At 58.9% G+C, this 23,683-nt stretch overlaps 1 protein-coding gene across 2 annotated transcripts in view; it reads left to right on the top strand.

The window, feature by feature from the left end:
• The window catches only part of Lmx1b (LIM homeobox transcription factor 1 beta), a 71,606-nt gene extending 48,772 nt beyond the window's left edge, over positions 1 to 22,834 (top strand). Inside the window, exons 3-8 of one of the 2 annotated variants that reach the window (XM_077108632.1) lie at positions 18,892 to 19,124; positions 20,726 to 20,907; positions 21,089 to 21,166; positions 21,304 to 21,370; positions 22,242 to 22,385; positions 22,677 to 22,834. In XM_077108632.1, the coding sequence (XP_076964747.1) occupies positions 18,892 to 19,124; positions 20,726 to 20,907; positions 21,089 to 21,166; positions 21,304 to 21,370; positions 22,242 to 22,385; positions 22,677 to 22,834 (862 nt within the window). Of the gene's footprint in view, positions 1 to 18,891; positions 19,125 to 20,725; positions 20,908 to 21,088; positions 21,167 to 21,303; positions 21,371 to 22,241; positions 22,407 to 22,676 lie in introns of both variants that reach the window. The other variant, XM_077108631.1, reaches the window with a different exon arrangement.
• Positions 22,835 to 23,683: the final 849 nt, after the last annotated feature.

The following is a 23,683-nucleotide window of genomic DNA, read 5'->3' as shown; positions in this document are numbered from 1 at the left end:
CCCCACCAGCAATAACCCAGTAGCCACGCAGGGTGGGCCAGGCCTTTGAGCCTCATTCTGAGCAGTTTCCCTGGGGCCACGGTGTGCACTTGTGTGTGTGTGATACACATGTGTCCGGGTGTCTCTGGGAGCTGCCCCTTGCACAGCACCTCAATGACTGGGGTCTGCTATGTCCTTGCGGTCAGCATCTCCCGTGTGCTCAGTGTGAACACACACCCGTGCATCTCCAGGTGCCTGTGTGGGCCTTTGCGTGTACCTGCGTGCTTCTCTGTGTGAGCAGGTGGCCTCTGGCCCCCTTATGTATGTGTGACTGTGTGTCCACATGTGTGAGTGCACAGGCTTACTTGGATTATAGCTGTGTCACTGTGTTTGTGCACTTGTGAGGACATGTGGCTCTGGGGCTAGGGCCACTTGCCTCTAGGGCAAGGCACAAAGGTAGCCCACCAGAGCCCAAGGCCCCTCTGAATTTGGGCAGCCTGCTTCCCTGACCCGGACCCAGGATGACCCCCAAGGACCCACAGAGGACAGGATCCACAGTGCCCATGGTAGAGGCAGGGAGGCAGGTGAGGTGTGAAGCCCTGGAGGAGGCTGGGGACAGGGCTCCTGGCAGGGGAGTGGTAGCACCTGGGGGCAGGGCCTGCCTAACTGACTGCAACCAGACCCCAGCCCTGCCTTAGGCCCTGGCCTGGCAGTTTTTCTGCAAACCTGGCAGTGGGAGGGCCCTGATCCACCGAGCTCCCAAGAGTGTCTCCAGACTGTGCTTCAGCCTCTTGGGACCTGGGCCGGCAGGATCCTGTCCCCAGTGCACTCACTTAACTCCAAGGGGCAGACCCCTGAAACCTCCCTGCAGCCTCCCGTGGTGAGGCTGTCCACAGAAGCAGAGGCTTCAGGCAACCCCACGGTTGGAACCGTGTATGCGCTTGTCCAGGGCACCAGCAGTGGCGTGCGACTGTGAGAGCATGCCCAGGGAGCACCCTGTAATAGTCCTGGTGTAGGTGGCATGTGCCAGGGTGCCTGGGTACACATGGACAGCATGTGTGCCTATGGGTACAGACACACTGGGTTTGCAGGCGGGGGCGGGGGGGCATATGCAAATGGGTTGCACAGTAGGACGGACAGGTAGCTGAGCATGGCTGACCTGCCTGAGCACAGGTATGTGCACATGTAGTGCCAGCATCCATGTGTGCCTCGGCAGGCATGTGCAGGTGGACACAGGTAGGGACCCCCAGACCACTGGCCTGTGCCATACAAGTGTGCACATCTACGCTTATCCACGGGGGACCTGAGAACCCTGGGTCAGTAGATGCATGAGCCCAGCCTTGTGTGAATGGGCGTAGGCTGCGGCCAGGAGCCGTGTGCGCAGACTCCGCTCCCAGCACAGGCCAGCTGCCACACCAAGGATGCTTGGAGATGGGGGAGGGTGCTTCTACGGCAGAGTGGGGACAAGGGCAGCCTCGGGGTGGAGCCCCCAACTCACCCAGAGCAGGGCATCGCTCCTCGGATTCAATCCCACCCCAGCAAGCCCAGCTCCCAGGCCACGGCTGCTGAGCCACGAGCTGGGGGTGGGGCCTCCCTCGGAAATGGGCCATAAATTTCTCGAGATGCTTTAATTTTTTAAAAGCCCCACGTAGATGCTTTGCATTGCGAAAACCCACAAATATCGGCTAAATGAGGTGCTCCAGCAGAAGGCCTGGAGGCCTGCAGCCCTCCCCGCCCGCCCAGCAGCTGGGCCCAGGCTCAGCTGGGGCCCCTGGCCTGGCCAGCCGGGCCGAGGGGCCCATCTTTGTTCCGAGTAGGGCTCAGACTGCCGAGTGGCTGGGTAAATAGTCGCCGCAGTAATCGCAGGCTGATTCCAACTAATTAAATCCTGCGCCAAGAGCCCACTCCAGCCAGTATCCCGAGAGGCCACGGAAACACAGACACCCAGACGGGCTTTGCTCGGGGTCGGGTCTGCCTCTCTAATCCCGTATCTTTTGAAAGATAGGCGCGTCCCGGGATGCGGGGTCAGCGGGCCTGCCCTGTGCCGAGCAGTGGAATTTTTCAATAACCAGCAGCTGGGTCACCAGGAACACAAAGGCGCTGTAATATCCTGTGGGCTTACGAGCGAGCAGCCGGCAGAGCCAGCTCCCTCCAGGCCAGGGGCAGCGGCCCCCCACAGCCCAGGCCCCCAGTGGCCAGCGAGAGGCCACTTGGCCAGGCCTCCAGTCTCCTCCCACAGAAGGGCAGGGAGCACTGAGGTCGGCAGCCCCCACTGCCCCCTCCTCCTGGACCGGGCTTCCAAGTAAATTCATCTTCCTTATTAAAAACCGGCCTCCGTGCTCCCAGGCCCCAGCTGTGGCTGTGTGGGACCTGCCCGGGGCAGGGCTCTTGGGACCAGGGCCCTTCCTAGGAGCAGTCCTCACATGCAAAAGCCACACCGTGCAGGGCAGGGCTCTCCTGCTCTGGAGTCGGAAGGATGGGGTTCAAATCCCATGAGCCTGGGTCTGAGGAGATCCTGGCTGGGCCAGGTAGTGGTCCATGACCTTGAGGAAGGAACTCAACCCTACCCCTTCGATTAGTCCCAGTGTGAGGCTAGTAGGTGAATTAAATTAGAGCCAGTGTCCAGCATGACCAGGACATGGTAGTCTCCCCGCAACCTTATCTTCTCCCACCAGGCCATGAGGGCCTGGGGCCTCTGTCGCAGATTTTGGGGAGAAGCAAGCTAGTGCCCCCGAGGGGTTCGAACTGGGTAGAGGGCTGTCCGTGGTGGGAACCGCACATGTGAGAGTGATTAGGAACTGCAGAGACCCGGTTGATTTTATTTTATTTTATTTTATTTCCCAGAGAAACAATAGTTGCCCCTCTCCCGAGTCTGGAATGCTTTACGCCCAGGGTCTGGGACCCCTCATTTAAATTGGCTTCGAAGGGACAGGCGCTGCGAGCCCCAGGAGGAGGTTGTTAGGGATGGAGAGCTGGGGCCCAGGAATTTACAATCCGTTACTTGAGAGGTGTCCTGCCTCCCCCTCGCCCATCCAGACCTTGGAAGGCGCAGCATGTGCCGTAAAGATGTCACATTGGGTGGGGGTGCCGAGGAGCCGTCCAGGGCCTGGCCTTTGGTGGGGGATATGCTGCCTGGGACAGAATCCTGGCTGCACGTGCTGAATGAGCCCCACCAAGATCATGGCAAGTGCTGTAGGTAGGGGTGTTAGTGTTTTGTCGTGAACCCTTCCCAACAGTGTCAGCCGTGAGACAGGTGATGCCCCGCTGTGATGGGTTCACAGACCCATGGTGTCAGGGACTTGGTCAAAGTCATGTGCCTCTCACTGCCTGCATGTGCCAGGGCAGTGCTGAGACTCTACTCCTGAGCAACAAGGGGCTCTTTAGTCCTTTACCAAGTCACACAGAGCTGTCTCCCCCTGGGGGCTCTGACACTGTGTGTCTTGGTGTGAGGCCTTCCTAGCGCCCCTCTGGGGAATGGAGAGGACACTTCCCCTGCCTTCCTTCAGGATTGGGGAGATGACACAAAAGCATAGCTCAGCCCAGAGCTAGGCACAGCAGGCCCTCGGGACCTGGGGGACCTGGGCGGGAAGTGACAGCCATGCTGGGGCAGGTGCATAGCCACGGTATGGAGGGAGCCCCTGACACTGCAGGAATCCTTCCAAGGGAAAGGATCTCTAGGGGGACCTCGGGGGTGACCAGCCACCAATGAAGGAAGGGAGGGGACATGGCGCGCCAGGACTGGGCTTTGTGGCACCTAACACACCAGGCCCTGGGCACAGCTCATCCCAGAGGAGGGCCAGACCTGAGCACTGCACAAGGAGCAGGACGACAGCCCAGTACCGGACAGTCGTGAGGAGAGGAGGGAGCCCAGGGCCACTCGGGCAGGATGGAGGGTGGCAGTCAGCGCCAGCATGTGTTGGGGTGTGGTGGTGGAGCTGTCCAGGAGCCACGAGGAAGTGCCGAGGAAGCCCGAGCACTGCCCTGTGCAGACATATACCCAAGGTGCTTGGAGATGTGACTCCACAGGCACTTGGCTTCCCCAGGTGCCCCCAGCCCAGGTCAGCTGCATTCTGGGCAGAGGGGGCCTCAGGGATATGGCTGGGAGTGAGCCCTGTGACCCAGCTGGTCCCATCAGTCATTCTGGCCACCAGTTCAAGGAGACCCATAGGCCAGACCTGGAGCAAGGGCCTCACCCTTTAGGAGCCTCCTCACTCTGCATGGGTGGGGGGCAGGGGAGGAGGGGGCTGCATGGAAACGTCTCTGAGTGAGTGTGAGAGTGTGTGTGTGTGAGAGAGAGAGACAGAGAGAAAGAGAGAGAGAGGGGGGTGGGGGCGGGGAGCAGAGTAAACAGCACTGCCCCTCTCTGTGGCTGTGGCCAGGTACACAGGCCTGTTTGGACAGCTGTCTTGTCTGTCCGTCTGTTTGGGAGATGCTGGCTGATAGATGGGGGTGGGCGGACTGTTAACCCCTCATTGCCTGCCCTGCCTGTGCTCCCTGCCTCCTTCCGTGGGCACCCTGGCTGTCTCAACCCCAGCTCCCCTTGAGTGGGCACCCCTAGCTCTAGGTCAGAGACAGTGGCTCAGGACCAGGTTGACCCGGTCCAGGGCACTGACAGCCTGCCTCACCACCTCCACCAGGGAGCGCAGGTCAGAGAAGGGAGTCTGCTGTGGTGACCCAGGGGCAGAATGTGTCCCTCTCTCTGCCCACAGTCCCCTGCACCCCATGCCCGCCCATGCCCTGAGGAAGTGCCCCTGTGTTTGGGAAAGAATAGGCTTTCTCAGGGCTGCTATTTGCACACCCGCAGGCCCCGCCCAGGGCCCAGGGTCTGGGATGGAGGAAGTGTGTGTGTGTGTGTGTGTGTGTGTGTGTGTGTGTGTGCGCGCGCGCGCAGGGGTGGTCGGGCCCACCCGCAGCAGCCCCTGTGCAGTGTCAGGCAGAGGTGGGGCGTGGGGCCAGCCACAGGGGAGCCAGGCTCACATCCTCCTCTGGTGCATGCGGAGCCTGACCTGGGGGAGATCTGGACCTGTCCTGCTGCGCTGGCTGTCAGTGAGGCAGGACCCGGGTGGCCGCTGCCTGCATCTCCAAGGGGTCCCCATACAGCCACGCCCCCTGCATCCACTGGCTCCTCCACCACCCCAAACCCTGTGCAGTTCACAGCCTCCTTTCCTCTCTAGCACCCCTCCCCGCGCTCCCCCTCTCGCACCCCAGCCAGGAGCCCCTGCGCCCCTCACCTCCAGACACTGATCCCGGATCCCTCCGCTCAGCGCAGCTCTCCTGTGCGCACCTACCCGAGCCCCTGCAAGCTTTTAAAAATGTAAATCATTCAAGCCACTCCTCACTCAGAGCCTCTCTAGACTTCCTAGGGCTCTCGAGATCAAGACAAAAATCCTTTAAAAAGCCCGCAAGGCCATCGATGGGGCGCAGGTTAAATAAATTTGGGTTTGCCCTGCGTTACAGGGTGGGCAGCTGCCGAGAGGGAGCCCGGGCCTGCCTAGGCGGCACCTCCCCAGCCCGGGAGGAGGAGCGGAGCTAGAGAGTGTGTTGGTGTTGGTGTAAGGAAAAAGGACAAAACCCTCAACCAGGTCGCATTACAGAAAGGAAAATCCGGGTGGGGGAGGGGGTGGGGGTCACACGGTTTGGGTCCACCTTACATCTCGGAAGGAGGCTCCTCGGGAAGGTTTGGTTGCCCCCAGGGAGGAGACCTGATGGCTAGCAGAGGCAACATCCTTTTGTACATTTAAATATTAAATTATGGAACGCATTACCTATTAGAAAATAAATTATTTTTAATGGAAAATTTTAGAATACCTGTAATCCCATCGACCCCAGAGGCTGAGGCAGGAGGATCACAAGTTCAGCAATTTGGCTAGACCCTGTCTTAAATTAACGTTTAAAGGAGGTGGGGGCATGGCCTGGCTCAGTGGCCGGCCCTGGGTTCCTTTCCCAGAATCCCCACCCCCAAGCTTGAGCCGGGTGGTTGAGGACCCGGCGCGTCTGACTTCTGCCCTCTCCCGTCTCCTCTGGCTCCCGCGGCCCGCGCGCCTCCCTTGCACCGTTCTTCCTGTTAGTGCTCTGTGTCTCCGGACCTCCGCGCCCAGGGCCTCGGCCGCACTCCCGGTCCATGCCCAGCTTTCTCCCTTCTTCCCGTCTCGGCCCAGTTTTCCGGGAAGGAACCTCCTCTCGCTCTGCCCCCACGCCCGGCGGCCAGGGCTGATCAGGAATAACTGAGCCTGCCTGAGATTCCGCCCGTCGGTCTCCCTGCTTAGCACAGCCTGCTCCTGGCCGGTCCACAGCCGTCCTCCACCGTCCCCAGTCACTACACCAGCCTTTGGGGAATAGGTGAAGTAGAGGGAGGGGAGGACACCTGGGGATTCCACAGCACAGGGGGCGGGGAGGTGCCCCTGGGCTCTGGAGGACTGTGGAGGACCTGCAAGTGGGAAGGTGCTCCAAGCCGAGGACGTGGCAGGACGTAAAGACCCGGCAGCTGGATTGCCATAGCAACCGGTCCGCCAACCGGTTCTCCCACACCCACGCTGGGTGTCCTGAGCAACTTACCGCCCCTCTCGGTGCCTCAGTTTGCTCCTCTGCAAAATGGGGGTGTTGACGGGACCTCTCTGAGTTTCTAGGGGCAGGGTCCCCGGATACCAAATGGGAATGTAGGTGCGTACAGTCGGTGCTGGATAAATGCTGAGGGAACTGCTGCGGCCCCGGGAAAGGGTTAACGCTGGGCGCTTTTTAATTGTCAAATGACTGCGGGCGATTAGCGCTGGCAGCTTCCTCAATAATCGCTCTTCTCTGTACCTGCTGGGAGCTTAATTAAAAAACAAAGAGGCTCAATTTAAAGGCCATTACTATGCTAATGCGGCCGGGCGGGCGGTGATTAAGCGGCTCTGGCGGGCGGCAGCCGGCTGGGGCGGGGCGCCGGGCGATCAGTTACCCACTAAATGGGCGGTGGCGGCGGTGGCGTTGGTGGGGTCCGGCGGGTGCCGAGTGGCCGAGGGTGCCCTGCCCAGTGGGGCCGCCCGGCCAGGCCTCTCACGCCCTCCGCCAGCCAGGCCTGGGAGCCCCGGGCATGTGCTCCCCCATCCTCTCCTCCCTCCCTAGCCAAGGGTCCTGCTGTAGGTGGAAAGAGGTGGATGTCACCACCCACACCCCCAAGGGCCTCCTGGGCACCTCCCCACCGCGCCCTGCTGTCCTGGGCTCGGGGCCTGCACCCACTTCTCAGGGGGTGCTGTGGGTGCTCAGGCCCCTGTGGGTGCTCCATCAGGGCACATGTTCTGAATGCCCACTCTGTGTCCCAGCAGTAGATCAGCGTGGTACAGACAGGCCACCGCTTGCTCCCGTGACCCCACACACCTTCCCAGCCCCAGGAATGCAGGAGGTTACCTGCTAAGTTGGCCTGGGGTTGGGCCCTGGCTCTGCACCTCCAGCTGGGTGACCATCCCAAGGAAGAGGCTCCTCCCTCCCAAGGTGGTCAGGAGGTCCTGCAGGTGTAGCTCTGAGCCTGGGCTGGGCTGGTTCCTGTGAGTGTGACATTGGTAGAAACATGCCAGGTTCAGAATCTAGGCTGAAACAAGCAAGAGCGCAGGAGTTTGCGCACCTGGGCACCAGGAGGCTTGGCCCAGGGCCCATTAAGAGAGCTCCCTGGCTTCATTCAGAGGAGAATGGGTGGAAGATAAGGGAGGAGATGGCTGGCTGTCCTCTAGAGGAACCACTTAAGGACCCCTGCCTTAAGGGCTGTGTGGACACCCTCTAAGGGTGACTGGAGTTTGAGAAACTGCCCAAGGAGGCTGGGGAGCTTGACCAAGAGCAGGCAGTCCACAGTCTCTGAAGGGCAAAAAGGAGCACATTTAGCTCTGAGATCCCAACTGAAGCTGGACATGTGCACCCAACTATGTGGACCCTCAGGGCTGCCTTGACCCATTGTTTCAACCCAGAGCATGTTTTCCTCAGCTGCCTGGTAAGATTCATGATAGCAAATTTTGGCAGTTTTGATGGTAATATCGGAAACCACCCTCGCTGAATCAGGAGAAGATTTAACTCAGTAAAATAAAAATAAACATAAAAAATCAGTGCAAAATACAACCGACAGCAGTGAAACTACTCATGGTAAAATGTGTCCCCAACTGTACGTTCACGTTCGCCACAGTCAGCAGCAAGATCAACATGGGCACAAATAGGATGGCTGAGCAAATCGTTACTGAAAAACATTTTCATGAAAAATCATTTATCTCCATGAAAATAATCTTAGTAAAATAAAAGTGAAAATGGAAAAAGTCGTAAATTATTTAACTGTACTAGGAAGAAAATTGATCAAAAAATTAAATTGCTCTAATGAAGTTTGTTCCAGAAAACACTTGTTCAAAGGAAGTTTATTGATGAAGTTAGAGCCCTAATTAAAATGCTGCTGTCTGAGTACAGGGAGGCCAGAGTCCTGGGGGCCAGACGGAGGGCCCAGACGTCAGTTTGGGCAGCTCCTGAGGACTCCAGTGGGACCCTGCGTTGCTCCCACTAGGACCTCTTCCCTGGGATACTTTGTTCCCCAATCTAGCACATATCCCTGCAGTTGTGACACTGTCTTGTTCCCCACTGATTCCCCACCACACAGCAGCTTGGTCAGGTGGGTGACTGGGAAATGCCAACAAGATCAATGAATCTTGTATGACAGTGACAGCCTTAAAGGCAGATAGTGTCTGCTCTCTTAGAGGAGGGGCCTTGGCTCAGAGAGGTTCTGGCAAAGAGAGAGTGCCTAAGTGCTCGCTGGACAGGTGGGTGGATAAGGGGAGGGAAGGATGGGGGGAAGGGTGGGTGGGTGGCAGGAAAGAAGGAAGAAAGGAAGGATGAATAAGTGGTTGGATGAAGGGATGGATGGATGGATGGATGGATGGAGGAAGGGATGGATGGATGGTTAGAAGTAGGTAGATGAGAGGATGGATGGGTGGGTGGGTGAATGGGTGGATGGATAGATGGGTGGGCAGATGAAGGGTTGGATGGAGACAAAGGGATGTGTGGATGTATGGGTGGATGAAGTGGTGGAAGTGGGTGGGCGGGTGGCTAAAGGAATGACGGGTGCATGGTGGATGGGTAGATAGGTGGGTGGTAGATAAAGGGATGGATGGCTGTGGCGTGTGAGGTGGATACGGGGATAGATAGATATGTGATGAATGGATGGCTGGGTAGAAGGGTGGATGATGAGTTGGGAGCACAGAAGCTCTGCCCTCTCCTCTCCAGCCCCGCCCTTGGGACTCCAGCCGGACCTTCCTGCTCACCTGCTCTGCCCTGACCTGTGCTCTCCCTATCCCTAGACATGGCTCCATATTCTTCTTGCTTTTGTTCTTTTTCAATTTCTCCCCCCTCCCCAGGATGGCCTCTCTATTGCTACACAGAGCTATGCTGGGCTCAGATACGCCCCATTCCTGCAGCGGCCCACCACTTTCTCCACTGGGGTCCTTGGAACTCTTTGAAGTCACCAGCATATCTTCCCTGTCGCCCAGCTCTGCCCCCACCTGGCTGAGATTGTGCCTCATCAGGCCCTGCCCCCATGTCCCATCCCCTCCTGGGCACACAGCTCTGGGCACGGGCCCTTCTGGCCAGGCAGGACCCCAGAGAGAAGCCCCAAGTCCTCTGCGTCTCATGGTGGGGTGCTTCTCTTCCTTCTGTGTTGCCAGCCCCTGGACTCCTCCCTGTGTCCTCAGCACCCCAGCCCAGGGCATGACCCAGAGGCTCTGAGGCGACAGAGCCATTCAAGGAGGTGGGCAGGGTGGAGGAGGCTGAGGCTGGAAAGGGTTTCAGATCCGGGAGGCCTAGGAAGCCACCAGGGAGGCTGGGAGAACAGGCACGCGCTCTGCAGCCCACCGTGAGGGCCTTGAACCCCAGCACCCTTTCTCGCCCATTCTCTGAACCCCAGCGCCCATCTCGCCCATTCTTGGTAGTTGCGTCCCACCTCCCAGCACCACTTCCCTCTCTATTACAGAGAGTGGCTGGCCTGCTTCTCAGGGTCTTAAGGGTGACAGGTTCACGTGCAGAGAAACACAAGCCAGTATGTAGGGAACGCTGGATCTTAGTAAATAATAGTAACAGACATAACAGCTGCTAGATTCCCAACCAGGAGCTGGTGAGCTCAGTGAGAATGGGGGACAGAACCTGGATCAGCTCAGAGGGGTTTGATGGGCAAGTGGGAGGAGAAAGCTCCCCCCCAGCACACACCACAGAGAGCCTGGCTCAGAGTAGATGCTCAATAAATGTTAGATGGCTGAGTGAGCAAGCAAAACAGATCCCGAGCCTCTTCCTTCAAATGACTTGAACTTGCTAGTGAAGGGAGAGTTAACCCAGAGGTTAATGAAAGAACATAGCTGAAGCCCGCAGCGTTGTACCCCCATGCCCTCTGTGGCCTTAGTGGCCGGGCTCTCCTGTAGCTCTTCTGGCCTGGACCAGTGTCCTGAGCTCAGCTGGAGGGGAACATGGCAGGATGCTCAGAGGGACATGATGCCCCACCCACCCCCTGTCCTGGGCCCTTGTATCTCCTTGATGGCAGGAAGGTCCATGCCTGTCACCAGAGGATATCTCGTCTCAGAGAAGTACCACATCTCCAGATGGAGAAAACTCCTGGAGAAGAGTCTGGCCTTGTCCCACCCAACTCCCCAGGGACGGGACTCCCTGAAGATGGGAGACCAAGTGTCGGGCCTCATGGACACAGTCACTCAGGCTGCAGGAATGTGTACCTGAGTATGAATGAGTGCCGTGGGGGGGGGGTGTCTCTGTGTGTGCCTCTGTCTTGGCAGCTTGCACACAATCTCCCCGCCTGCCCCTCCTGGAGCTGCCGCCTGCCATGGGCAGCTGTCTGGGGACACATCCACATGGCTGACCTTCTAGAAAGCAGCTCAGGCTTGGACTCTTCCACACCTCCATCCTTTCTCTGGTATGCTCTTGGGTCCCTGCCTACCTTCCAGATGCACCCGGGGTTGGGGGGACCACTTCTCAGTGCCATCCCTGCTCTGGCCTGGTCTGGGGCAGCCTGGCCTTTAGCCTGGGTCCCCAAGCCTCTCCCTTCTGTTCACCCACCCTGGGCCCACACCTCAGCACACAGACACTGGATTCACAACCATGTCACATGGCCTGCCCCACCCCCAGCTCCCCCCCCCCTCAGGTCCTCTCAGCCTTGCTCACCTGCTCTTACCACAGGGGCTCCTTGGGTTCCCCCCACCCTTGCACTCATCTTAGGGCCTTGCAGCTTGCTGGGTCTGGTCCCCCCGACCTCCCCCAGATTTCACAGGGATCCTCCCTGGGTCTCTGCTCAGGTGTCACAGGTGTCACAGGTGTCACAGGGCTGCTTCTGATGGTCCTCTCTAATGATGTCCTCTCTAAGGATCTTTCCCGCCTCCTTTTCCATGATATGGCCGCCATTGTCACACTCTGACCACTGTGGTTCTGTTCCTTCAAACAGATGAATGCAAGTGCCCCTCCGCCTGTTAGAATGTCCCCTCACCTAGGAGAAGGGAAGCAGGAGGCGGGATGACTCTCTCTTTTGTCCCTGCTCTCTGCCTGGCCCCCAGACAGTGCCTGGCCGTGAGTACTAGGTGCTAAATCAGTGTTTGTAGGAACCCCGAATGTGTGCCCGCCTGGCCAGGTCGGCCCCTGGATGGCACCTGGAGCCGGCGGCGGGCGGTCCCTCCCTGGCCCCGGCGCGTGACCTCCAGCCGGGTCTGGGGCTCCCACTGCGCCCAGGCGCGGATCAAAGGGCCGAGGCGGCCGCTGGCATAGCGGGGTCTGCTCTCCTCCCACCCCGCAGGAAGCGCCCGGGCAGCGTCGCTGCAGGCCCGGCCCCGGCGCGGCGAGGCGAGGCGCGGAGGCCTGCGAGGCCCTGTGAGGCCGCCGCCGAGCGAGCCCCGAGCAGCGGCCACGCCGGCATTCCAGCCGCTGATTGACGCGCGCACTGGGGCCCCCGCCTGCGGCTCCCGCGCCGCCCAGCCCGCCGCATCAAAGCAGATGTTTGCAGCTGGTTTGAGTTGGATTCCCGTCCACAGGCCCCTTTTTGTCTCAAAATAAAAAACAGCTACGCCCGGAATGATAAGGACGCGGCAGGCACGTGGGGGAGATGTCAGCGAGTCCGGCAGGGAGAAGGCCAGGCGGCTGCCTCTGCCAAGTGACAGGGGGACTTCAGCAGCAGCAGCCTCAAAGCACCCATGGTCCTGTCCCCTCGTCCCTCAGCAGCATCGTGGCAGGCAGCACAACCCCACCGCCATGGTAGCCTTAGCACTGGCGTGAATTCTTGTTGCCCCAAGCACGTCAGGCTGGTCCACCCTGGATCCTGCCACCCGGTAACTTCGTTGCTTGATTCCTTGGAAGGTGGACGATGGGAGCCTCTGCTTTTCAAAATTGAATACAGGTTCAGAGGGCGTTGGGGTTTGCCCCAAGGCCAGGCCAGTAGGTGGGAGAGCTGAGATTCAAATCCATCCATCTCCAGAGCCAGGTTCTTAACCCTGTGTCCTGTCCCCTTTTCCAGGAAGCCCTCAGATGGGTGCACTCTGGTGCCCCCCCTGCTGCCCAGACTGCTGTGCAAATACAGATGGCGCCCAGGGGATGGCAGGTGCCTAACTGTGCCCAGGCATCTTGCAGGAGCCCTGCTCAGAGTCAACCTCTGAGGGCATTAGCTGGGGAATTAGAGATGTCACCAGCGGGCACTGAGGGGCTGCCATTCCAGCAGCCAAGCCTCCTGGTCCCAGGGAAGGAGGAGGGTGTTTCCAGCAGCACCCCCAGGAGCTGTGGCATAGGACTTGGAGAGGCCCTGAAGGAAACCAGGCCCAGAACCTGCCTGGTACCCAGTGTGACCCTGGTTGAGGGCCTGACAGAAGCCCATATCTACAAAGAGATACATAGAATACAGATCTAACCGTGTCACTAGGGCGCTTCAGAGTGAAATTGGTGGTGAAGGAGAGAAGGTTCCAGAGCCTGCACCAGACACCACAGTACTGCAGTCAGAAAAAAGGCAGACATACCTCCAAGACCCCTTCTGTGGCAGGCCCTGGGCCAAGCCTCCTCACATAGGATAAAAATCATCCAATTCCCAGTCGCCCAAAGACAGCAGGTGACTCCACTTTACAGAAGACAAAACTGAGGCTCAAAAGAAAGGCTGTGACCCAGCTGCTGCTGGAGATGTGGAAAGCCGCGCACTCGGAGGTGGGGTGGGTTCAGAAGTCCAGACCTGGTCCAGTCACTTATAGTCAGGGGAGTCATTCATTATGCACATGCACCCCTGGGTCTTTTGTGGGTGCTACTAGTGAGGGCGCAGTGTGGGGAGGTGGTTTGCTAGCCCAACAGGAACCAAGTATGGAATTCCAGTGATAAAAGATTAAGAAAATGTGTAGTTGTGCGGGGAGGGGGGCTAGGGAGGGCATGTTCACTTATCTTGTTAGCTGTGGCGTGTTTAAGCCCTTAGAAGCTGAGTGGTTAATGTTTTCTTGTTCCATCTGGCCGCACCTTTCGTTCCTTACAAGGTTGTATGTTCATTCAGTAGGCACCCCCTAACTCAGTGCCAGAGCTGGGGGGGGGTGGATTATACCCAGCGGCTGCGTTCTAGGTCAGTAGTGGGTTTGTCCCCAGCTGGAGAGTGGCAGGACCTGTATCAGAAGAGGCTTCACGGAGGAGGTGACATTTGGAAATGGGCCTTGGAGGTGAAGAAGAATTCCCTAAGATACAAAGAAAAGGAATAGAAAAGGCAGGCCTTGCCAGCACAGGGCATTTTAAGTGCTAAGGAGGCCAGAAGGGCCTTTCTCCCTTCTAGGAGTAATGAAAAGCCTGGCTGCTAGAGGTGGCAGGGACAGGTGGGAACTTGAGTGCCATGATTGAGTCTCAGGATTTACTTTGAAATTATTGGCTGTTCTTAGACATCCTGAAGCAAAGGGGTTTGAAGTCTGATTTGACTTGATGTGTCAATTTTCTGTGGCTGTGACAAAATGCCTGAATAATCAACTTGCAAAAAGGAAAATATGTGTATTTGTGGCTCTGGTGTCAGAGGCTTTAGATCATGGTTGCTCGGCCCTCATGGCAGGAGTGGGTGGCTGTCACCTAATGACAGCCAGGAAACACAAGAGAAAGGAAGGCTGGGTCCCAATATCCTTGAAGGGCACACCCCCAATAACTTCCTTCCCTTAGGCCCCCTCCTATAGGTTCCACCACCTCCCAGTATCATCTTGGGCTGGGGCCCCAACTTTTAACAAACACATGGCTTTTGGGGGACACTTTCTAACAACTGCAAGGCGGCAAGATCAAGCCTATTTTTGTGGAATAAGAAGCATCGGTGCCCATTGGGTGGGTCAGTGTGGTGGTTAGAAGGGGGGCGGGGGGGCGGAGGAGGAGGCCCACTGAGAGTAGAGGATGAACCTGGAGTGAGGGTTATTCTGGGAATTCAACGAAGGGCTCTATCAACTGTAAAGTGCAGTGCTGGGATAAGCAAATGGTAACCCCATGCAGAGGAGACAGGGAGCATCCACCTAGCAAGAATGGTGAATGGGTGCCAGGAATGTTGAGATGATAGAGGGAAATGGCAACCATCTGCCCATCCCCTGTGCCTAAAATAGCAACCATGCACCCATCCCCTGTGCCTAACCCAATCAGGCGCCTCTATCATATTCCCCAGACAGGGACACGGAGGCTCAAGAGGAGAAGAGACTTGTACAAAGTCCCAGCCCTAGGAAGTGACAGAGCCAGGACCCCAAGCCCAGTGCATGCCATCTGGACTCAGATCTGGGGTGAAGACTGCTCAGAGTGTCCTTAGGAAGCCAGGGTCATGGGGGGCCTAAGGATCCACGGAAGTCCTGTATCTCCGCAGTCATCTGTGGTTTAGGAGAAATTTAGGAGATCTGTAATCCATGTTTGAATACTCCTGAAAAAACGGTTTTCAGAGTTTTGTTTATTAGTTTTATGAGTTTAATAAATTGAGCATTAAACAAATAAACCAATAAAAACTGAGAAGAGCTGGAGATGTGATCTCACAGCCTGGGACTCTTCAAGGGAGGGATGTCCCTACAGATGGAATGTCTTGCCCCACAATCCCAGATGATCCTCCAGGAGAGGGACAGCAACGGCACAGAAGATGCGTGTGTGTGCGTGCGTGTGTGCATGTGTGTGTGTGTGTCAGGATGTTCAGTTTGTTTGTTTGTTTTTCAAAAAACCCTGGATACTCAGCCCCACCTTCTGAGTAGTAAGCACTTGGGGTCTATCGGGCCCCTCCCAGGACAGTTCACAGACACAGGCATGGTCCCCAGAATGCAGGACACCCTGGGACTCACAGGGCAGGGAGGGAGCTAGGGAGGCTGGGTTTGACCTTGAAGGAGTAGCCTGCCCCCTGCCCTTGGTGTGCTCATCTATAAAACAGTGATGAGATGGCTCTTCCTTTTGGGGTCCTTGGGGGACTTAAGGAGGTGACGCAGGTGGATGATCTTTGAGCATGAGCACTCCTCTGGAATGCTAATGAGACCCCAGATCCTGAAGCCAGGGGTGCTCCACCCAGATCAGGCCAGACAGAAGCTGGAAGGGTCAGCCCGAACCCAGGGGGGCACAGAAGCTGGGACTGGAAAACCCCTCCAGTGTCAGGAAGGCTCCAGAAATCATGGAGACCCCACAGGGGTGACCCATGAAGACATTTGGGATACAAGTGAGACAAAAGAAGGGCAGATATTGGCGAAAGCCTCCTCCATGCTAGCACAGAACCAAAAGGCTTTGAATGCATCCAACTTGCCAGGCACACACCTGTGATCCCAGTGACTTTGGAGGTCAAAGCGGGAGGATCATAAGTTCAAGACCAGCCTCGGCAACTTAGCAAGACTCTCAGCATCTTAGGGAGACCTGTCTCAAAATAAAAAATTTAAATTGGGCTGGGTATGTAGCTCAGTGGTAGAGCCATTGCCCAGGATGGACCCCAGGCTCTGCCCTCTGCTCACTGTTTTATGCTGACAGTGAACTCATTGCCTCTCTGTGCTGAGAAGCAGGCAGTGGTGTTGAGTCCATTATACAGACAAGGAAACTGAGGCTCAGTAAGTAAGAGCCAGTCAGCAAGTGGGGGAGCCAGTGTGACCCTCACGTTCTCTCACTGCGGGGGCCCCCTGCCTGTGGCTGGCCTGCCTCTTCACACCTCCTGGGGGCTGGTTGCTCCAGGCCCTCCATTGTGGGAGAATCAGAGAGAGGAAATGGGGCTCATGGAGAGGAGGGGAGCCGCTGGTGCCCCCAACCCCTCCACCCCCCGTTAACAGCTCTCACCCCAGCACTGTGCATAGACAAAGGCAGCCCCATAATTGGGAGTGAGTATTTCATGCGTCCCCCCCCGATGTTTTATTGGGTGGAGAGATGCTTGGAGACCAAACGGATGGCACATTCCGTTTATAAAGTGCGTGCCGTTTGTTTTATTTCCCGGGTTTTTGCAATCTAGATAACAGATGACGCCCCGAGTGGCTGGCGCTGCCTCCGTAATGGCGGCACCGAGCCTTTGGAGAAGTATTAATAATAGATTGTGTTGATGAGTTTGGAGAAAGTAGCAATCCACCCCCTGCTGCCAAGGCATTAACGCGCTGTTCTCAACAGCCAGCATGGTGGATTCGACCGCGAATGCGGGTCACCAGCCCGCACCCCCACCCCCAGCCTAAGGAGGTCTCCTCTCTGGGAGCCACCCAAGATGTGCTGACCCTAGCCTGGGAATTGGCCCTGCCATTGCTGCAAAGACTCCGCCTGTGTCTGTCTGCTCAAGGGCAGCCTGCGGACCTCAGTGGGGTCCCTCGGTCAGGTACAGAGGGCCAGGGAGGGACACAGGGCAGGAGCATCCTCCATGGTCATTTGCTTCTGCAAGTCCTTAGCAGAGGTGGCTGGTCAGCCAGAATCCTTGAGGTGCCCTGCAGCTGCCACGGACAGTTGAGTAGGTTGTGCTGTGAACAAGAATATCCAGCCAAAGGATGGAGCTGAGACCCAGCTGGTGTACCCTTTGCAAAACCTGCAGTGTGTGAGCTGGAGGCGGCCGCTTGCCTGGAGTGCAGAGCTCAGCCTGAGCTGCGCAGTCTCCGGGCCTGCGCTTGCCTCTCCTCAAACATGCAGGGGCCTCCTTGAGGATCTGGTGGAGCCAGGCCCTGCTTCGTAGGACCCCAGTAGAGTTGGGCACCCTCAGAGTGTGTGGCCACTCCACGGTGATGCTTACGGGGTTATGTGCTCACGATCATCAAATCGGAGGGAGGTCCTGTTGATGTCCCATTTACAACAGAGTGAGCTGAGGCCAGAGGAGAGCTCTGAGCACAGAGGAGGCCTCTTCCCCTAGATTGGGCATCAGAGAAGGCCTCCCAGAGGAGGTGGCATTGGAGTTGGGCATTGCAGGATGAGTAGGAGCCCACCGGGAAGAAAGAGGTGGTGTCCGGAGAACCTGGAGGTGCCTCTAAGCTGAGCGTCCTGGTCAGTGCTAGGACAGCAGGCAGAGCTCAAGCTAGCCCTGTCCACTGCACCCCAGTGGCTCGCCGTGGGCGGTGCATGGCAGCCCCGGGAAGGGTGGCAGGCCCAGAGCCGCACATTTATGGCCATTCCTGTTCCAGAGCCGATTAGTGGAGAATTGCAGCTGTAATCCTTGCCCGAGATGGCGGGCCATAAAGAGGGATGGGATGCGCACAGCGCTCCCAAGGTGGCGCCTGCAGACGTGGCCCGGGGACGCAGGGAATGAAAAATGGTTTTAATTCCCTCCCAGCAGCAATAATTTGATTCTTCATAAATTTTTCCATCAAAGTGTTGTTGAGGCCGAGTTCCCACAGAGCAGGGCGCGTGATGGGTAGGGGGGTGTCAGGGGGAGCGGTCAGCAGCCGGCAGAGGAGGGGCCTGTCGCCCAGCCCCCCAGCCAGAGGCAGAGACCCCCGCCAGGGTTGTCTCCAGAGACGGGAGCAGGAGCCACTCTGTCATGAAGGGACTGGATCAAGTCCAGGCTGGGAGTGGCCCCCATGTTGACTACCCATCTGGCTCCCATGCTCACCTTAGGGCCTCAGTGTCCCCATCTCTAAAATGGGGCCAGTTCAGGTTCTTGCCCCATAGGGTTGTTTCGGGGGCTCATCTCCTGTCTGCTAAAATGCTTAGAACCGTGGCTGCCGCAGTGTGCTTGCCCCACCCCCCACTGTGGCGATGCCTGAGCTGAAACCAGGTTAATAAGACGTCAGTCAAACCAAGGCACAGGAAAGAGCATGTCGAAAGGCCACCATGATGGCGCTTTGGAGAAACAGCAGCTGTTCTGTGAAGCACAGAAGGTGGTGAAGGAGGAGGCAGGACCATGGGGCCCTTGATCACCAGGTTGGGCGCTTGATGTTCTTCTAAGGGCCTTAGGGAGCCATGGAAGAAGGTGGAGCAGGAAGCAGCAAGATCAGACATGTGTTTAAAAAGATCCTTCTGGATCCTGTGTTGAGGGGTCAGGTGAGAGAAGGTTGAGGAGTTAGAGTAGCCAGGAGCCTGGGGATGGGATTGGGGCAGCTGCTTAGGCAGGGGAGGGCCCGAGGCTGGAAGGCTGGCCAGGATCAGGGATGCATGGATGTGGGGTTGAGGGAGGAGTAGGGAGGAGGCAAAGTAGGTCAGGGAATTGGGATGGGTGGGACCCTCTCCCCCAATCACCCTGCCCTGGGGGAAGGTGGACTGACCCTACACACTGCCCTCTAGTGGCCACCATGCCTCTGGGTGGACGGGCCCTGAGCAGATGCACCCAGGCCAGGACGCACCTTGGGTCACTTGAACCTGCCATGCAGAAGAGTAGGCCTGCAGGGCCCTCCCACTGCCTGGCCCTGTGCCAAGGAGGGCCTGTCCCACGTGGGCCTGGGGGTCCGGGTGGCAGGAGGGAGAGGCCCTTGGAGGCAGTGGCCTCTGGGAGACCCTGGGCCCGGCCGACACGCCCACTCTGTGCACTGGCAGGCTCTTCGCGGCCAAGTGCAGTGGCTGCATGGAGAAGATCGCACCCACCGAGTTCGTGATGCGGGCGCTGGAGTGCGTGTACCACCTGGGCTGCTTCTGCTGCTGCGTGTGCGAGCGGCAGCTGCGCAAGGGTGACGAGTTTGTGCTCAAGGAAGGCCAGCTGCTGTGCAAGGGCGACTACGAGAAGGAGAAGGACCTGCTCAGCTCCGTGAGCCCCGACGAGTCTGACTCCGGTGAGTGCTGTCTCCAGGCTGGTGTGGGGAGGGCGGCCAGGCCAGCTCCTCAGCAGGGACCTGAGCCACACAAGGACGACACACCCACGCCACATAAGCACACGGACACTACTGTGCACACCACCCCCGGGCTCAAAATGCACCCGGACACTGGCCCTGAATCACATGACCCTACAGACACGAGCATGTGATCACACTGGCACACACACAGGCACGCCTGGGAGCACGGACGCACATACATGCATATATGTGTGAATATGTATTCACGCGTCCAACCTGCAAACCCTACCCAGGTACACACAGGCGTACACACTCAGACACACACAGCCAGGCACTCATGGCTGCACTTGTGTGTTTGTGCATATACTCCCATCCACTGCCCAGGTGCACACACAGACACGTGCACAAACTGTGTAATGTGCAAAAGGCTGAGGAGATGGCTGGCCCCCTCAGGGGCATCCTGAGCCCCACAGTCACGGTATCTGCATGCACAGGGGTCTGTCACTGTGGGGGCCTCGGCGGAGGTACTGGGCTCTTCTCCCTCTGTCGCTATCTTCCCTGGGCAGGGCATCATCACAGCCCCTCCTGCGGCTGCCTGAGCTCCCCCTCAGGAGCAGAGGCCAGGCTGGTGCCACTGCCCATTCGTGCCAGGCCTGGGAGAGGGGAGACCGGCCCCTCCACAGGGCTCATGATCTGGGAAAGACAGGCCTAGAGGAGAGAGCCCAGCTCAGGCGAAGGCAGCAGGTGGCCTGGCGGTGGGCGGGGTGGGGAGGCTCGGCTGCCCCCTGAGTCTGGCATCGCTGCAGCCCAGTACTCAGGGGAACGGAAGTGATGCACATGCTTGTGGTGTGGGTGTGTGGCTGGGTGAACACACGGTTTTCACGCCGCATGTGTGATCATGAAACACATGATCAGAGTTGCAGGCCTATGTGTCCCTGCCTGTGTCATGTGCCCCCAGCCTGTGTCTGTGAGCGGCATGTGCCCGGGCTGCTGTGGGCCAATTGCTAATCTGCATGTGCATGTCAGAGGGTGAGTGTTCCTCCGTGTGTGCACATGCACACCATTGCCATGCGTACTCCGGCGTGAGGACGTGTGGTACGTGTCCTTTGTCAGTCAATTCTTAGTCCCTGGAAGCTTCAAGAAAGAAGGCCCCTTGTGTTCTCCTCTTATCACCCCACACCCAGCGGGCACGCGGCTAGTGCAGCGGAGACTTCTCTTGAAGGCAGCATGCTGGGCTGAGGTTTCTAGGGTGACAGAGGTCCACAGGATAAGGAGGGTCCAAGGCAAGATGGGTTGGGGGCAGTCCAGGGCCAGCCTGGGCCACAGATGCCATCATCTGTCTTAAGGGTGTCCATCAGCCCTAAGAGGCCAGCAGACCTGCCCTGCGTGCGAATGTGAGCACACCTGGGACCCGGCAAGGCAGGCTGCTGGCTGGGAAGGAGGACTCTTGATCCCGGGGTGCTGGGCACCCATAGCAGGTGTCAGCAGATGGAGATGGGATCTTGTCAGGTGTCATGTCACCTTTGTCATCTGAGGCTACAAGCTAGGACCTAGGACTGCCCCTCAGCCCTACCTGACAGGCTGGATTGTGTCCCCCACAGTGAAGAGTGAGGACGAAGATGGGGACATGAAGCCAGCCAAGGGGCAGGGCAGCCAGAGCAAGGGCAGCGGGGACGATGGGAAGGACCCACGAAGACCCAAGCGACCCCGGACCATCCTCACCACGCAACAGCGAAGAGCCTTCAAGGCCTCCTTTGAGGTCTCGTCCAAGCCCTGCCGGAAGGTGAGTGGCGGCTGGGGTGGGTGGGGTGGGGGCCGAGACCGGCTGCCCTGCTGCCCACCCAGGCCCCACCGCCTCTGCTCCTGCTGGGGGCAGGATGGCCCTTCACCTCCCCACCCCGCCACCCAGCTGTCCCTCCCAGCTGTCCCTGCAGGCCTGACCTGTCTCCCTCTCTCTGGGCCAGGTCCGAGAGACGCTGGCAGCTGAGACAGGCCTCAGCGTACGTGTGGTCCAGGTCTGGTTTCAGAACCAAAGAGCAAAGGTGAGAGGCCACTTCCTGCCCCCCCGGTGCTCCTGGGGCCCAGACATGGGGGGCTGGGAGTGAGTGGGGGCAGGGAGGCGGGTGGGGGGGTGTGGGGGAGCGCGGGGCAGGCAGGCCTGACCCGCGCTCCCCTGCAGATGAAGAAGCTGGCGCGGCGGCACCAGCAGCAGCAGGAGCAGCAGAACTCCCAGCGGCTGGGCCAAGGTGAGCCCGACGACCCTCCCGGAGAAAGTCCCACGCCCCCAGCTCCATATCCCACCCTGTGTTCTTCCACATTGCTGCCCACAATCAGGCAACACCCCAACCTCCTTCCCACCCTGGCTGCTTCTAATTGTCACCGGTCAGGGAATGGTTTCATGTCCTTTATGTCCCCTCCAAAGAGCTGCCTTTCCCATAATGACCTCGACAGAGATTCTCCGGACCCCTCCTGACTCCTGTTTCCCCAGTTGCTGGGCAGTGCCTTTGTCTGCCCCCCAGCCCTTCCCCACAGTCCCTCCCTGCCGAGACCATCCCTCACTCCTAATGTCCTCAGGGGACACTCAGCTCAGCCCCCAAAGCACGCCCACAATTGCCCACCCTCCAGCTGCCTCCCACGCTGGTCCCTGTCTCCCTCGTGCCCACCCCACAGACGGGACTTTCGGATCCTGCCCTTGGCGGCTGCTCCCTGCCCCAGCCTGGCGTGCCCCTCCCCAGGGGCTCTCTGGGTCACTCTGGGCTGGGGATCCTCCCTCCAGACGCCTTCCTCGGCCTCTTGGCCTAGCTTTAGGCCCCATTCTGGTGCTCCCAGACGCAGGGCCAGGTGGGATTGCTGTTGTCTGATGAGGCTCCGTCACCCTGGCCACCTGAGGACCTTGAGCTGGGGTTGGGGGTGGGCAGAGCAGGTGGGGAAGGCCAGGTGGGGCCCGAATCCTGGAAGGGAACTGGAGCCATAGTAGATATGGTGCTGGGGAGTCCGATGTATGGGTTGTCTAGGCCGGAGACGGGCCCTGGGCAGCCCTGAGGAAGTCATAAGGGACCCCTGGGGACATCTGCGGAAGCTGCCCGGCCAGCTGGTGAAGGTATGCACTGTCCCCAGAGGTCCTGTCAAGCCGCATGGAGGGCATGATGGCCTCCTACACGCCCCTGGCCCCGCCGCAGCAGCAGATCGTGGCCATGGAGCAGAGTCCCTACGGCAGCAGCGACCCCTTCCAGCAGGGCCTCACGCCACCCCAAATGCCAGGTGACCACATGAACCCCTATGGTAAGCCGCCCAACCCCCGCTACCCTAGCACTGCCCCTACCCCAGCCTGGCCAGGCAGGCTTGGGGCCATGATGACCACCTGCTGCCCAGGGGCCCAGGCCAACCCAGCCACCTGCTCCCTCCCGACGGCCAGCACCCCAGTCTCTGGCTACACACTGGCCGGTAGGCCGTCCTGTCTTTCCTGGCCTCTGGCCACAGAGCCTGCAGGGATGATGGGGCCCCCAGGAGCCCCTGCCTGCACCTGGTCCTGACGCCCCTCCTGTCCCCCAGGGAACGACTCCATCTTCCATGACATCGACAGCGATACCTCCCTCACCAGCCTCAGCGACTGCTTCCTGGGCTCCTCAGACGTGGGCTCCCTGCAGGCCCGCGTGGGGAACCCCATCGACCGGCTCTACTCCATGCAGAGTTCCTACTTCGCCTCCTGAGAGCCAGCTGGGCCCCAGGGACTCTTGGGCACAGGGCCTGGGGTGAGAACGCTGGCCTCAGCAGCCTCCACACGGCCCTGGCCTGCCGCCCACATGGACTCTACCGACAGCCATACGGTGCCCTCCCCTCAGCCGGCCGGGCTTGGCGCACGTGTCCGCTGGGCACAGCCGGAAAGGCAGATGGGCGCAGCCTGGGCAGGAGCTGTGTCCTGCCCACAGAGACCTTGTCACCCCCAGGGACCCAGAGCTCTCGGACAGCCACTCGCCTCCCAGCCCCACCTCGACTCCATCGCCTTCTCCCTCCCCATCTCTTTTTTGGGAAGCGTAAATTCTCTCTATTTTTTTAAACGTCCTCTCTGTGTCCAGCCAACCTCCATGCCCCCCCATGTCAGCCCAGGACGATGATGATGTGACACAGTCAGTGCCTGGTACCTGAGAGCCGTGGGCACCAGCGCCCGCACTGTGCCCGTCTTTCCCTCCCGTGAGCACAGGGGCCACTTCTGAGGTCCCAGGTAGCCCAGGACCACTCCTCAAGCCGGAGCCTGGAGGGAAGTGGGGAGGAGCCCAGCAGGTGTGACAGGCAGACCCAAAGGGACAGACACACATGCAAATGCATGCATACCTACAGGCACCCCCACGCAAAATACACGTGTGCACACACACACGCACACACACACACCCTTAGAACTGCTGAAAGAGGCGGAGGGATGTTCTGTGGGCCTGCCTTGTCGGAAGGGGAAAGGGGGCCATGAGGGACAGGGACTTCTCAAGAGCAATTGGAGAGGGAGGAAGAGGAGAGGCAGGGTTGGGTTTGAGATGTGTCCACCCAGGTGTACCCTCACCTGGCCC

Source organism: Callospermophilus lateralis, chromosome 2, assembly GCF_048772815.1.
Source record: "Callospermophilus lateralis isolate mCalLat2 chromosome 2, mCalLat2.hap1, whole genome shotgun sequence".
Classification (NCBI taxonomy): domain Eukaryota; kingdom Metazoa; phylum Chordata; class Mammalia; order Rodentia; family Sciuridae; genus Callospermophilus; species Callospermophilus lateralis.
This window is presented reverse-complemented; position numbering and strand designations above follow the sequence as displayed.